Here is a 15,465-nt window from a genome sequence, read left to right as displayed (position 1 = left end):
CCACGCTAGCATCCCATGTGGGTGCCAGTTCTATGCCTGGCTGCTCTACTTCTGGTCCAGCTCCCTGCTAACCAGCCTGGAAAAGCAGTGGAGGATGGCTCAAGCGCTTGGGCCCCTGCACCCACGTGGGAGACCCGGGGGAAGCTCATGGTTCCTGGCCTAGCACTGGTCGTTGTGGCCATCTGGGGAGTGAACCAGCAGATGGAAGACCTCGCTCTCTGTGTTTCTCTGTAACCCTGCCTTCCAAATAAATGAAATCAATCTTAGAGGGAGGGCCGGCGCCGCGGCTCACTAGGCTAATCCTCCGCCTAGCGGCGCCGGCACACCGGGTTCTAGTCCCGGTCGGGGCGCCGGATTCTGTCCCGGTTGCCCCTCTTCCAGGCCAGCTCTCTGCTGTGGCCAGGGAGTGCAGTGGAGGATGGCCCAAGTCCTTGGGCCCTGCACCCCATGGGAGACCAGGAGAAGCACCTGGCTCCTGGCTCCTGCCATCGGATCAGCGCGGTGCGCCGGCCGCAGCGCGCCGGCCGCGGCGGCCATTGGAGGGTGAACCAACGGCAAAGGAAGACCTTTCTCTCTGTCTCTCTCTCTCACTGTCCACTCTGCCTGTAAAAAAAAAAAAATCTTGGAGAGGGGACTTGGGTCTGGCACCTGGGCCTCCCTCCAGGCTCGACTGTGCTGGCCCTCTCCTCCGGCGCTGGCAGCCGCTTCTTGCTGGCAGGGTCCTGAGCGGCTTCACCCCTCCTTCCAGAACTGCTCCCGCACCCGCTGCCGCTGCCGGGCATATCCTGGGGGCCGCTGGCCGTGAGCACCGAGCACGGGAGATAAGTGTCAGTCAGGATTCTCCACTGCACGCAGCAGCAAGGAGGCAGCTCACGGAGTCCACAGGGAGGCTGGGGAAAGGGCAGGAGTGTGGGGGCTGGAAGCAGCCGGCTGGAGCTGCCTGCTGGGACAGAGCCGCCCGGGGTTCACAGCCCCTGACACAGGCCGAGCCGGGGGCCAAGCCCCTGACAAGCAGAGCCCAGCTCTCGTGTGGCTGCCTGCAGTGCCCGGAGGACTGGTCCTGTGGCTTCACGGGCCCTTGGGGAGGGGCTCGGCCAGTGGGGAGTGAGCTTTAGGTTTTGCCCCCTGCCAAGGTCTCCTCAAAGCCAGAACCAGATGCCCAGAAATGCCCGCCCTGGTGCCCCTCCTGGGGGAGCGAGGGGTGGGGGCTGCATCCCTGGTCACCAGCAGGGACTCTGGGGTTCCTGTCTGCTTGGTCCTTCTCCCTGGGCCAGCTCCCTGGGGGGCTGGGCTCCTGGCTGCCCAGGGGCGCGTGCCGGACGTGCTCTCCGCAGATGTCCTCGCATGACGTCACCGCTCTGGATGCCGTCCTAATTCGCTGGTGGCTTTTACAGCCTTGGCTTCCTGACACGCGCGCACGGCAGTTGTCATTTATGGGACTTGAGGTGGCCTCCCTCATTTCCCCTCTGTTCCATTCCTTCCCTTCCCTGGAAGTCGGCCAGGGGTCTGTCCTCCGTCTCCGCACTCAGACCACGGCTCCAACCTTGAGACGGCCAAGTGACCCTTGGTCCGTACGTGAGTGGATTTGGCCATGAGCCGTTCTGGGCCTCCTGGGATGGGGGTTACAGGGAAAAACAGGGAGGCCTGAAAGGTGTAACGACGGAGGCGCTGGGTCAGCTCTGAGGAGAGGATGATGATCCCCGGCATTCACAGTTCCGTGTGCAGAGGACCGAGACAGAAGTGGGTGCACACAGCCAGGGTGGTCCGGGCATAGGGTGGGACCAGCGGCCGCAGTTTGCAAACAGTGCTGGTCCTTGATCCTGTTTGGGTCTGAGAAGTGTGGAGAAGGCCCCAGCAAGGTATGGACGGCAGAGGCCGGTCTCCGCGGGTGTGGACAGCAGAGGCCGGTCTCCAAGGGTGTGGACGGCAGAGGCTGGGCGGAGCAGTGCCCTGGCCTGGTGGTGGCACCGGAGTCAGAAGGAACTCGCTTGCTACCCTGGCTGTGTCCTGGACGTGGAGAAAGTGAGAATTTCTCTCTTGGTTTTGTCTGTCACAGGGAGACAAAAATAGAATGCATGCTCGGGCAGATTCATGTGAGAATCCAGCGCTAGGACGCTTGCACAGCTCCTGGCACCCAGGGAGAGCTCCACACGTGTGAGCTCGCCTGTGTTGTTTGGAAAGGCCGGGAGGCCGTGGCCAGGTGGCTTGCGCCTGTGTGTCTGGGCTCACCCCAGGACGACATCCAGGAAAGCAGCTGGCTTCTGGGACTCAGGGCAGGTGCACCCAAGCCCGCCCGCTGCAAACAGGTGGTGGATGCCTGGCCCGGGGCCTCAGAGGCACTCAGCTCACAGGCAGCCCCCCGGCCTCCCGAACTGTTCTTTGGAATTCTCCTCCTCTGGGGTTCTCTGGCCCTTGCTCTGGGCCTAGAGTCTCTGGACACCTTGCTTGCTTTCCTACTCCCAGAGGCCTGTGCCTGCTGGGGTAGCCATTGGCTAAGGACCCTCGCCGAGTGCCATATGTGCAAACCGATGCGCCGACCCGGGTGGCCTGGTGGGGCTGGCTGGTGCTCCTGCTTGCCGGCCCAGTGGGCTTGGCTGGGCTGCCGTGGCTTCTCCGTCTTTGGGGCTGCAGAGTGTGGGTTCCCGGGAGAGTTTATAGCAGGGAGGGCTGTGCTGGGGGTAGAGGATAGTTGGGGTTCACCTTCACCCTCTTCCGGGTTCTGCCTCCGACTTCATGCAACAGACATGGGGAGCTCCCTGGCTGTCTGAACCAGCCTGGGGTGGTGCACTCTAGCCCGTTTCCTCTCCCCCTCAGCTCTGTGTGTCAGCTGTTCTCTTAATAGACAGAATGGGACCGTGGGATCTGGGCAGAAATTTCTGGACCGTTTGCCCTCATGGCTTTGCCACCAGGAAGACAATGACTTCCTTTTCCCAGTTCCAGTTTGAAAACTCTCAGGAAAGAGTTGTGATTGGCCCTGTGGGTTATCTGTCTATCCCTAGAAGGTGGGTCCCAGCCTTGTGATTGGTCCAATGTGAGGCCCCTACTCGTAAAGCAAGGGGTGAGGTTGGGTGCACCTGCTACCAGAAGTGGGGGAGTGGGACGCACAGCCCCGACCCCTGGAAGAAGTCAGCGTGCATGGAGGCCACAGGTACTGTTTTGTAGCCACTCCAGCCCCTCTTTGGTGTGTGGCAGGGTGTGAATATGTTCGTCAGTGGAATAAACGGTTCTGTTGAGGCAGCAATGAGTGTGAAGCTAGAGCCAAGAAATCAGAGCTACCAGTGACTAGGAGATGACAAATGACCACTTCTGCCGTGTTGTTCTGTTGTATTGGGGGGAGCAGCGGGTGAATGTGAGGTCAGAGAGGGGTGGGAGGGGTGAGTTCCCAGGCCGTCACCTGGGGGAAACTTGAAACTGGAAGTTCCTTCCTTCAAGTCCCCATGGGGGCATCTTTGCAAACCTTCCCCGGGAGCAGGGTGCAGGTGGAACAGCCGGAGAGGCCCGACTCTGAGAAGGGGCGCTGGGGGCTGCCCCGGCTCTAAGGACAGTCAGAATATCGCAGTGGGGTCCCTGTGCAGACATGTCTGGCCACCTCACGGTCTGGCCAAGTCTCTGTTGCCCACGAGAGTGGCCGGCGTGGCGTTTGGCTTAATAATATACGGGACACGGGAGGAGGTGCCTTCACTCCACAGGCAGTGCCACATTTTTAATTAACTATCGATTTGTAGGATTTGTGTTTTGAGGTTAATCAGGTACAACAAGAACAGATAACTTTACTTGGCTTCTGTTAAACCCAGGCGTGTAAATCTGACGTGGGGTGACTGCCGATTAGAAGCAGATTTTTTTTTTTTTGTCTAAAGTAACGTATGCAGCCTCAGAGTTGAGAAACACAAGCACAGCTCTGCCCTCCGTTTCTGGTGATCTGTGTTTTATTTTCTTCTTGGGTCGGGTGGCCAGGGGGACATAATTCTCACTCTTGGAACAGCCTCACCGTACGTGGGGACCAGCAGCCTTTACCTGGGGAGCACGCATGCCGTATTTTCCCATTAGAGAGGCACCTTTCATTCCAAGATACGGCTGGAGCTGAGCTACAAAGATTTGTTGGGAAAGAAAAATGGCCGAGCCTCCTCCTAAGTCAGGAGCATCTTCAGGTTGGCTCGGAAGGTCTGGCGACAAGGCTGAGAAAAACACACCAGGTGGGATTTCAAACTCGCTGAGAGACGCCTGGGACCCAGGAGTGAATTGTGACCCATGGCTGTGTCCCTGGCAGCCTCCCAAGGGCCCATGGAGCTCACACGTTTCTTTCCTGCATCAAAACAAGGAGCTGCCCCACGCTGGGGTCGGCTGTAGTTCTTCAAGCCTGAGTAGAGGGAAGCTGAGGGGAGGGTCCCCCAGGTGTGACGCTGTCTTCCCTCTTCATCTCCACGGAAGTTGAGGGGTCCAGTAGCATCCATCTTAGAATCCTTGGTGACTTCTTGGGTCCTTCGATTCTGCTTGTTGACGGCTGGGCACAGAGCACACGTCAGTGTCTCTTGCTTTGCCGAGCCACTCTTTTCTACTTCCAGGATGATTTTTGCCGAGAGTGTGTGGTTCAGGGTGGTCGCATGATCCAGGGTTGTCCAGTCTGAGGTTCAGAGATGGGCAGGTTTTCCACCAGTCTTTTCTCTTTTGGACACTGCTTTCCTGAAGCTGGCCCTGAGAGCTGTGCATAGGGCCGAAGCTTGGGTTCTGGACAGCCGTCTTGTGTCCACCTGGATGAAGTGGAGCAAAGCTGAGGGGTGAAGATACAGAGGCACACACATCATTTTATTCTTGGCCCAGCCAAGCCTGGAGCATGGACCTTCCTCTCACGCCTCCTCGGTACACATCAATAGCATCTTAATGGGCACTGTTTGACTTGTGTTTCTGCTCGTTGCAAGTCAGAGTCTTAGTGACTGTGTGAAGTGCGCAGGCTTCCAGATGCTGTACTCTGTTCAGAGAAGAGGTGTTCTCAGCACATAAGCGTGGGAGGGAGAACTGTAAAATAAACAATCACATCTGATGGTGGCAGGCAGAGTCTGTCTCATCGAAACTACTCCTGGGGACCCCACCATCCTGCAGACGGGAGGCACAGGAGGAGAGGAGGCGCTGTGTGAGGGAAGACTTGGTGTCTTGTTTCCATAGAAAGATGGGGAAGCACTCTGGTGGACACGTGGAAAGGGAAAACGAATTCCTAAAGGTAGAAAATGGATCTAGGGCCAGCGCTGCGGCTCACTAGGCTAATCCTCCGCCTGTGGCACCAGCACACCGGGTTCTAGTCCCGGTCGGGGTGCCGGATTCTGTCCCGGTTGCTCCTCTTCCAGGCCAGCTCTCTGCTGTGGCCAGGAAGGCAGTGGAGGATGGCCCAAGAGCTTGGGCCCTGCACCTGCATGGGAGACCAGGAGGAAGCACCTGGCTCCTGGCTTTGGATCCGCATGGTGTGCTGGCCGTAGTGGCCATTTGGGGGGTGAACTAACGGAAGGAAGACCTTTCTGTCTCTCTGTCTCTCTCTTACTATATAACTTTGCCTGTCAAAAAAAAACAAAAAACAAAAAACAAAAAACAAAAAACAAAAAAACAAAAATGGATCTAGCTGGGGAAAAATGAACAACACAAAATGAAAGAAAACAAGTAACTAGGCTGAAGTAATAGCAAAGGGTCAACACCAGGTATGTCACACTAAATATAAATGGGTTACATTTTTTCATTAAAACTGACTCTTGGGCCAGTGCCGCGGCTCACTAGGCTAATCCTCCGCCTTGCGGTGCCAGCACACCGGGTTCTAGTCCCGGTCGGGGTGCCGGATATTGTCCCGGTTGCCCCTCTTCCAGGCCAGCTCTCTGCTGTGGCCAGGGAGTGCAGTGGAGGATGGCCCAAGTGCTTGGGCCCTGCACCCCATGGGAGACCAGGAGAAGCACCTGGCTCCTGGCTCCTGCCATTGGATCAGCGTGGTGTGCCAGCCGCGGCAGCCATTGGGGGGTGAACCAACGGCAAAAGGAAGACCTTTCTCTCTGTCTCTTTCTCTCACTGTCCACTCTGCCTGTCAAAAAAAAAAAAAAAAAAGTGACTCTCAGTGGGGCTGTAAAACAAAATCCAGTGATGTGCTTTTTGCGTCCATTAGCTAATATTTCACGACCACCCCAAAACCCAGGGGCTCAGAGAATGAGCTTGTGTTGTTACCTGTGAGTCTGCTGGTGCGCCCAGTGGTTTTTCTCATTATCTCTGCAGTCGGCTGTGGGCTGGGCAGGAAGTGCTGATCTTGGCTGGGATCTAGTGTTCGAGGTCTGGTCTAGAATGGCCCTGGCTGGGACAGCCAAGCTTCCCTCCTCGAACCTCTGAAGGCAGGTGGGGCTTCCGCTCGTGGCAGGTGCAAGGGGCAGTGAGACAGACAGCAGACATGCACAAGGCCTTTGGAGGCCCCTGTTTTTGTGGCTGGTGCGTCTCTGCATGGTTCCTTCTCCTCTGTCAAAGGAAGGGCCAGGGCAGGCCCCCCTGCACGGGGCGAGAAAGACAAGAGTGGGAGGAGTGTGGACGTGGGGCCGTTGCTGACCTCAGTCTAGCTCGGCGCATTGCAGAAAGCAGATGAACATGAAGCATTAAAGCCAGGTTGAAGATACAGGGACAGGGAAGAGACGCAGAGAAACTCCCGAGGCAGACGGTGCCGTCCAGACAGGGCTCCTTCCAGCCAGGAGCCCCACCCCCGCCCTCGAGTCTGGGCCCTGAGCGTGGAGGGAGTGGCTCTGTGTGACTTCTGGGCCAGTCGTGAGAGGTGGCACAGCTCCCTCCCTTCTCTCGTTTCTTCCTTCATAAAAGGGACAGTCGTGGAACCCAGCCGCCACGCCACAAGGAAGCCCAGACAGCCCTTGGAGTGGGCCACGTGGACAGGAGCTGAGGCCAGAGGCCCACAGCACTGCTGGTCCCTGCCAGCAGCCAGTGCCCGTCTACCGCCCATGCGAACGGACCGCGCTGAGACTAAACTTTGCCGAGACCCCAGTTGAGGCCTCGTGGAGCGGAGAAGAACTGCCCCCGTGAGCTCTGCTAAGCTGCAGATCTGTGGGCAAAGTAAATCTTGTGGTTGCGTTGAGCCCGAGGTTTCGGAGTGGGTGTTTAGGCAGCGCTTCAGGCCCTGCAGGAGAGGCAGAGTGAGTGTGTGGTGACACAGGGGTGTGGGCACGGCGGGCAGCAGCGACCGGTGTCAGCGAGGCCAGCCCTGGCCTCTGCTGCGGTCTTTCGCACCAGGTGGCTCATTCACACTCACTTCACCCGTTAGCGTTACACTGCCTGGAAGTTCCACGGAAATAAATGGAGGAAGCATCGCTTTGTCCCGCGGGTGATGCGCTAAGGGACTCTTGTCAGAATGAGAGGGAGTGCTGTTGGCTGAAAGTAACCCACAGGTTTGCGGCGGGCGTGAGGTGGGTGCCCCATGTCCCTTCCTCCCACGCTGGAGCAGTTAAGCCGGGAGCCAGCAAACGCTGCTGTGACATTTCTGGTCTCCAGGGAAAGTCCTCCATCGCGCCACTGTAGCCAGGAAGCAGCCGCAGGCAGCACAGAATCGTGTCCCGATGACACTTGATGTACAGGCGTGGGCTGTGGGCTGGATTTGACCTGCAGAGTGCAGTCTGTGATCTCTGATACGTGCTGTGTCCTCACGTGGCCTGGTTATGCTGAAGGGGGTTTCGGGCCTGTCGGGGACGGCGTCACTGGGTGATGACAGGCACGTACGTACAGCATGGAGCACTGTGCCCCGGGAGGGGTGGCCCCAGGGTGCAGAGCAGTCTGGGGCCAGCAGAGGAGAGGCGGGGTAAGAGCCTGGTGTCCTGGTGGAATTCCCCGGCTGCCCAGGACGGAGCCGGTCGGACCTCTGGTCTGTCCTTGGCACGGGGGAATAAATTTCCTCGTTGGGTGACCTGGCTTCGGTCTGGATTTTCTGTGGCCCGACTCCAAAGGCCTCCTAACCACTCCAGCGTTCCAGTTTCTGCACCATCAGCTCGACTCAGAGGCAGAGAGCGGGACAGTGGCTGGGAGGGAGGGGGAGGTGGTTCGGTTCGGGAAGATGAGAAGTTCTGGCGATGCACGGTGCGATGAGGGCACTTCTCACATTCCTGGGAAGTGCAGTGAGCAGAGAAGTGAAGTTTGGTGCAGAAATTGTCTGAGATCCACGCGGAGTTTTGTCATCACATACATTTTCCAGGAACTTTTTGAAGAGTCCTTGCCTGCATAGATTTCCAAATTTTTTTTTGCAATAAATTAAACTTAGTTTTGAGTTGGATTTTCATGAGCTCTTGGAAGCACCCCAGCCTGTGTTTGTGCGGCGTGTGGGGGCCTTTAGAAGCGCCGAGTTCACGCCACCTCTGCACCTTCTCGTCTTCGTGAACGGTGTGTCTCGTGGCCCTTTCGCTGCTGGCACGTGGAACTTTGCTTCCCTTCTCCGAGGCTCCATATTCTGCTCTGTGTCTGTACCACAAACTCTTCTCTCCCATCTCCTGTGTGTGACCTGCTGCCCGCCTCCCTGAATGTGTCATGGTGCACTTCCCGCAGCCCTGCCGTGGCCACAGCTCTGGAGCCCTCTGTGGGTGTAGGGACCCCGGCACAGGGGCTGTGTGCATTCCCCGTGACCACAGCCGAGCCGGTACCTTGTCGGACAGCCTCCTTTGCAAGGGTGCCCTGCCGGGAGACGATCCTTCAGCTCAAGTCCACCCCGTAAACGTTACGTTCCTGGAGTTCATTTACAAAGTCGACATGTGTTTAGCTTCTTCCCCAGGCGGGCTCAAGGAAGCTCACAGCAAGCGGTGAATGGAATCGGCTGAACATAACCAGCTCACAGAGACAAAGCAGACGTCGGAGGGCGCTGGCCAGCTCCCACGGCTTCTGTGCACCCCAGCGTCCCACAGGAGGGGGCTCTCAGTGCCCAGCAGGGGTAGCTCACCGGTCCAGTGTCACATGGCGAGTGGTGGGGCTGGACTCCCCGCCCTCCCCCATGGGAATCAGGAGTTTGGGGATGGAGAACTAGCGGCGCACGTAATGTGCTCTGAGTCCTTTATTCACTTGTTGTCGCTTCCCTCGGTCCTTCCATGACAGCCAGCACAGGCGGCGCTTCTCTGGGAGCCCTGGGGATGAGGGGCCTGGCCTCTGCTTCCTCGTGGGGGTCAAGCTGCCCCAGGAAACTCAGCCGTGGCTGCTGAGCCGTGGGTTGCTATTGGACAGCTATTGTGGCCCAGGTGTTCATTCTTCATAGCAGAGTAGGGGGCTCTCTGAGCCGCAGGCCCTGGGGCCGAGGATCGCCCACCAAGCCCAGTTCCTTGCCCCAAGCCCTGGCCCTGCGCACTGTAGCTCCTCCAGAGCCCTGGGGAGAGCGGGCCGGCAGGCACGTGTGCAGCAGCCCCCTGAGCCTCATCTCCAGATGCAGGACTGGGCTACGGCGTCCCAGGGGGAGCAGGGGCAGCCCTGGGCTTCTGCTTCCTGCCCGTGGCTGGGGAGCCTGTTGGCCAGGTGGGTCTGCAGGCTCAGATGCCCCAAGCTTTCCCACCTTTGTTTGCCCAACTGGGAAAGGATGGACATCTGGCCGCGTCCACTCTGGGTGTTCGAAACGTGTGTGAAGCCACAGAACAAGCAAACAGCGTTCCTGTGTTCAGCGCCCATCTTCTCAGTGCCCGAGGGAGCTCAGGGATGTCAGGGTCAGGGTCAGGGCTCCTGTGGTTGGCAAGGAGGCCAAGCTGTCCCAACACAAGCAGCAGCAGTGGCTTAGGCACATGCTCTTTGCAGGGCTCAGTGGCTCCAGGAAGTGGCTGCTCTTACAGCCCCATTTTACAGGTGAGAAAACTGAGCGGCTGAGCAGCTGTCCAAGGCCAACAGCTAATGAGGGAAGAGGCAAGGGTTCCCCGGGCCTCTGGCTCTCAGACCTGTGTCTCCAAGGAAGACAGCGCCTGGCATTCCATGGCACGGAGGGAGGTAGAGAGAGACCGGAGTGGTCCGAGGTAGTTAGAGCGAGGGCTTAACTTATACCAGGTGCTGGGAGGAGGCAGAATTTGAGAAGAGACATGATGGAAGAGAAGGAGCCAGGCTTCGCGTGTGTGCATGTGTGTGTGTGTGTGTGTGTGTGTGTGTGTGTGAGAGTGCTCCCTGGCTGGCAGCACTGAGTGGGCCGCATCTTTGAGGTGCGGCGCCTGGACACCGGAGAAACTCAGCAGAGTCTCTGAGAGCCGCAGAACTAGGGACGCGGACACTTCAGGGAGCCCGCTCTCCCGCGCCGTGGGGTGAGCTCAGCTGGCAGCATTTCAGGGCGCTGGCATTCGGAGTGCAGCGGCCCCACCTGCTCTCCTCTGCCGCCTTCTCCAGGGCAGGCACTGCAGGTGGGGGTGCCCTGGGCTGAGCAGTCCTGGCTGGGCTCTGGGCCCCGCCCTCTGGGGACTCATCCCCGTCTGTCCGGGTCTCTGCGAGTTCCCTCCCTTTACCCCCCACCCCCGTCCTGAAACAGGCAAGAGGCGGCTCCAGCCTGCTCTCCAAGCTGGGCCCCTGACACTTGCACGATCGGTTCCACCGTGGAGGGAGCATTAGAGTGATTTATTCAAATCAATTCAGGGCAAAAGCCATCAAAGAGAGCTTAAGGATGAGGTCCGTTTCCCCAGGATACGCAGCCGGTGGACCAGCACGTGAAGGGGCAGCGGGTGCTCAGGGCCGGCCCAGCGAGCATTTTCCTGGGGGACCCCCGTCAGCCGTGGGGGACGCCCCTGCCCTGTAAGCTCCCGGGTGGGCACCAGAAGGGGAGGAGGCCTCCCCACAAGGTAGCTTTGGCAATACAGGCTGACGCCAGTGGTGCGAGCATCGCCGTGCAGCCTGGCTGGAGCCCGGCCTTTCTGCACCTCTGGGTGCAGAGGGCAACAGCGGCGTGCCCAAGGTCACCCCCAGACAGTGGAAGAGCCAGACTTCAAATCCCAGTCTCCCCGCTGCCTCGTCCCATGCTGTGTGCCTCACAGCACCTGCATCCCAGCCGGGAAACCACAGAGCAACTCACGCCGTCTGTAAGGCTGCTGTTCACCTCCCAGAACCCCTCGTGCCTGCCTTCTCATGGGCTCTGCGTCCCTGGAGGAGAGATCATCCACAGGGCTCTGTAAAAATCCTTTGTTGAGATTGGCAGCTTGCTCAACGCCGACTCATTCAGCTTCCCTGCACTGGACTGGTTCCTACCGTGTGCCTTGTTGCTGTTACGTCTTTTGCACGCGTGTGTGTGTCTGTTGCTTACTAGCTGCATGTTCTGATCAAGTTATTCAATCTTGCAAAGCCTCAGTGTTCTTGTCTGTCTAATGGGAACAGCCCCTACCTTATGGGCTTGTCGTGGTTGGGTGGCGTCATGCATACAAAGCGATTAGCAGTGCCTGGCCATCCCGGATGCCCGCAAGCGTGAGCTGTGTTTTATGACTGGCACAGGGGGACACGGACTGGCGAGGGACACAGATTGGTCCTTTTCCTACCCGGATACGTGTCTGCTGTTCCCGACTCTGCCTTCCAGACATCTCACCTGCCTCCCCTCTTACTGCCAGGGTTGTCCAGGGACACCCGCCTGCCCTATAACCCTCCCTGCCTCACTTACAGCAGCTATGCACACACAGGGCAGACACGCACACCTGGGAGCACACAGCACTGTCTCTCCTTTCTAGCTCCACGTTAGGGTCAAAAGAGCAGAGAGACAGCGTCTGAGTCCTCACTCCATAGCTCTTGCATCCCCGGTGTCTCCCTGCCTTGGACTGGGACAGCAAACATCGTGTTTGGCGTCAGCGCATCCTGGGACCGATGTGTGCTGAGTAGACCTCGGTGTTTAACACTCTTGATTCTCTGTGCCTTCTCCAGGGGTTCTGTGCCCAAATGGATCAGATGCCAGAGCTGGGACGAGGTGTTTCCAGCTGGTTCTCATGCCCGGGGCCTGCACAAGCTGAATTTCTCTGCCGGCTGGACCGTGTCCCAAGTCTGTCACAGAAGCATCCCTCCTCGTGGAACTTTGACATCCTACACGTGTGCTCGTGCAGCGTTAGATAGAAGGAGAGGGAGGGAAGGAAGAGAAGAGGGGGAGGGGAGCGAGACAGTGAGAGGAGAGAAGGATGGGCAGAGGGGATGAGCCAGAAATTCAGTTACTTGGGGCCAGTGTTTGTAGTGTAGTGGGTAAAACCACTGCCTACAGAGCCGGCATCCCATGTGGGCACTGGCACTCTCCCAGCTGCTCCACTTCCGGTCTAGCTCCCTGCTAATGCACCTGGGAAAACAGCAGAAGATGGCCCAAGTGCTTGGGCCCCTGCACCCACGTGGGAGACCTGGAAGATGATGCTGGTTCCTGGCTTCAGCCTGGTCCAGCCCCAGCTATTGAGGCCATCTGGGGGTGAACCAGTAGATGGAAGACCTCTCTCTCTCTCTGTGTCTGTTTATGTAACTCTGCCTTTCAAATAAATAAATAAATCTTCAAGACAAAACAAAACAAAAGCCTGTCACCTGCTGCCTGCATGGGGTAGGGGCTGGGGAAGTTGGGGGATGGGCGGCATTCGCTCTGTCCGTGGTGCTGAAGTGTGGGTCCATCTCCAGAGGTTACCAAGAAAAAGGGTGTGTGGCTAGGTCATGAGTTGGTCACCAGGGGTTATGCATTGCTAAATACTGATAAAAATAGGAGCAAAGCTAAGATAAAGAGAAAAAGTAGCTATGGGAGGGAGGGAGGGAGGGAGGGAAAGAGAACGAGAGGATGCATAATGAACATACACAGACAGGAAAAACCAGCAGAGTGGTAACTCCTGCCTAGGTGAGGGGCAAAAGGCAGAGCTTCGTGGTCTGGTGTCCGGGCCTGGCTGCTGGAAAGCAGAGTGGATGGAAGATGAACAGAGCGAGCGCAGGGCATCTCCGGGGCAGCGAGACTGTCCGGGGTAACAGTGTCCGGGGTAACACATGTGTCCAAGCCCACAGAGTGTGCACGGCTGAGAGTGAACCGGATTGTAGACTACTGGGAACTTTAGTTGCTAATAAAGTATCAACAGGTTACTAACGCTTGCTAATAAAGTATCAACAGGTTACTACCGCCAAGGGAGGGCAGTCTCCAAACTCGCTGGGTTTTCCGCTCATTCTCCCTGCCAAGCTGACGCTAGGGAATAAGAGCTGTTAACTGAACAGCAACAGGCAGACCGGGAGTGCACAGCCTTGCACTTGCAGAGAGGAAGAAGGGACAGACAGGGGAGCCGCTCGTGTCACCGGCGAGTCATACCGAGGCCGAATGCGATCGGAGGAAAAGCGCTCTCGGCACTTAGCAGAGCCTGCCACCAACTGGTGCTCCCAGGTCCCTGCCACTGTCCCTCACTTTCCTGTGTGGGACGGGGCTAACCAGATGTTAGCACCCAGAGTCCGGCAGGCAGGGCAGGTGGGGAGAGGGGGCTGGGGTTGTGGGTTCTCCCAAGACACATGGGATGTGTCACCGTCACATAGCACAGTGTCCAAGTCGGATGCTTAGGTGTGAATCCCAGCACTGCCAGCGCGTGATGGTCCAGCGGCCTCGGACTCACGCCCCATCAGCCACCATTCCGTGAGGCCCTGCCCTGACTGGTGGGCCTGGGACACTCAGGTCCCCAGGCCTTAGTATCTGGTCAGGGCCTGGCAAGCTCTGAGGACGTCCGTTCTACAGCACGGACTTCCTGAGAAGAGGCCGAGCATCCCTCGGGGCAGACAGGTGGCCAGAGGAGCAGGACACGTCCTGGGCAGTGGGTGGGGTGGCTCCCCACGGGGACCCAGCCTGCTGTTTGGTCCCGAGTCTCTCACCTGGCTCCAGCCTGGGAACCCACAGAGGGCGAGACCGCAGCCAGACTCCAGCACACTCCACCTGGAACTCTTCTGTGTTCTCAGAGCGGGCGCCCCCTCCCCTCCTGGGAACCCAGGGTTAACTGCAGAATCCGAGGACACTGATGGCTGCTTCCGCTCTGACATCCATTATCTGACCTTGCTCACCCTGCCTTCGGGGCTCAGTGCTGTTGGCACTTGGCCCCATGGCTGTAGGGGACCTTGGGCACCTGGCTTACCCTCTATGCCTCAGTCTTCTCATCTGTACAGTGGGGATAATAAGCCAGTGCATGGTCCCAGAGTGCTTCTTAAAGGCTTCTCCCTCTTCTCAGCTGGGCCGTGGCTGGGGGAGCCGCGTGGCCAGGTTCCCACCAGAGCTTTGCTCACCGCACCTGTCTCCCCTTGCCTACCACCTTGCAGCCTCTGCTGCAGCCTTGGGGCCTGAACACCCCGCACCTGCGGAGGACAGGTCCTGCTGGGCACCTCTCAGCTCCCATGTCCTGGAGAGCACTGTGCCTGCTGCCGTCCATCTGACAACCCCGTGGCCGCCGAGGCCCCTGTCTTACCGGTTCTCACATCCCTGGGTTCCCCTGATCATGTTCGCCCCCAGGGCCTTCTCCGTGTGTCCTGAACTTTGCAGGAGCAGAGGTGAGGCTGGCCACTTTCAACGACAGGTGTTCTGCAGGTGCCTGGCGACAGGTGACGCTTCCCCCCGCTCCCAGGCCGAACGCTGCATGCGCTTGGACCAAAGGCCGGGGTCAACGTCGCCGCTGTCCACCTTGGGCAGGGAGGCCATCGGGACTCTACCAGGCGGGGGAGGGGATGGACGTGCGGGAGTCGGGCTGGCCCTGGGCCGGGGCCGGCCGCTCGCGGTGGGCGCGGTGCGCACGCGCTGCCGGCAGAGGGCGGCCGAGAGCCGGCAGCTCCCCGGCCGCGGACCCGCCGAGCCCGCGCTCGCAGGCGCCGTCTGCAGCTAGAGGCCGGCGGCGGCGGGAGGCGCCCGGCTCCGCGGTCCTCGCCAAGTGCAGGCAGAGCCCGCGGGAGCCATGGCCAGCGCTCCCGGCGGCCCCGAGGACGGCCGGCCCGGGCGCGCGGAGGACGATGCGCCCCCGGAGGAGAAGCGGCTGCGGCTGGGGCTGGAAGCAGGACGCGCGGCCAGCGAGGAGCCGGGCGCCCAGACGGGCGGCGCGGGCACCGGCGTAAGTGCGCGGGCGCGGGCGGCGGCAGCTCCGGCTCCCGGGGCCTCCACGGTGCTGCTCCCGCGACGCCGGGCAGGGCAGGGCAGGGCAGGGCAGGAGCGGCTCCACCCCCGGCGCCGCCATCCCGGGCTGGGACTTGGCAGCTGCGTTGCGCCTCACACCTGGTAAGGTGCGGGAGTCCCCGGGCCGGACCCCGCGCTGGGGGGCGCCCTGCACCTGCCCTGCCCGCGGCGGTCAGGGCCGCCCCGTTCCGTCCGAGAGCCAGAGGGTGGCCTTCGCTGTGGTGCCCCCGCTGCGGGGACGCACGGTGAGGCAGAGTTCTCGCTGCCCCCGGGCGCAGGGGCAGGGGCAGGGCCCGCTCTGGCCCCGGTCCCCGCGGGGTGACCAGTGGGCAGCAAGTCCCGGGCCCGGGGCGGCCGAGCTGACCTTCTGTCTCCCGCGGCCGGGGCGC

At 59.7% G+C, this 15,465-nt stretch overlaps 1 protein-coding gene across 1 annotated transcript in view; it reads left to right on the top strand.

Moving 5' to 3' along the window:
* ALG1 (ALG1 chitobiosyldiphosphodolichol beta-mannosyltransferase) overlaps positions 1–12,483 on the top strand; it is a 74,709-nt gene extending 62,226 nt beyond the window's left edge. Inside the window, exon 14 of the mRNA XM_089321264.1 lies at positions 11,860–12,483. Within this exon, the coding sequence (XP_089177390.1) occupies positions 11,860–12,124 (265 nt within the window). The 3' untranslated portion in view covers positions 12,125–12,483. The remainder of the gene's footprint in view (positions 1–11,859) is intronic.
* Positions 12,484–15,465: the final 2,982 nt, after the last annotated feature.

Source organism: Oryctolagus cuniculus, chromosome 19, assembly GCF_051225735.1.
Source record: "Oryctolagus cuniculus isolate XC-2025 breed Fujian yellow rabbit chromosome 19, ASM5122573v1, whole genome shotgun sequence".
NCBI lineage: Eukaryota > Metazoa > Chordata > Mammalia > Lagomorpha > Leporidae > Oryctolagus > Oryctolagus cuniculus.
The sequence above is the reverse complement of the archived record's forward strand: the minus strand, read 5'-3'. Positions and strand labels throughout refer to the sequence as shown.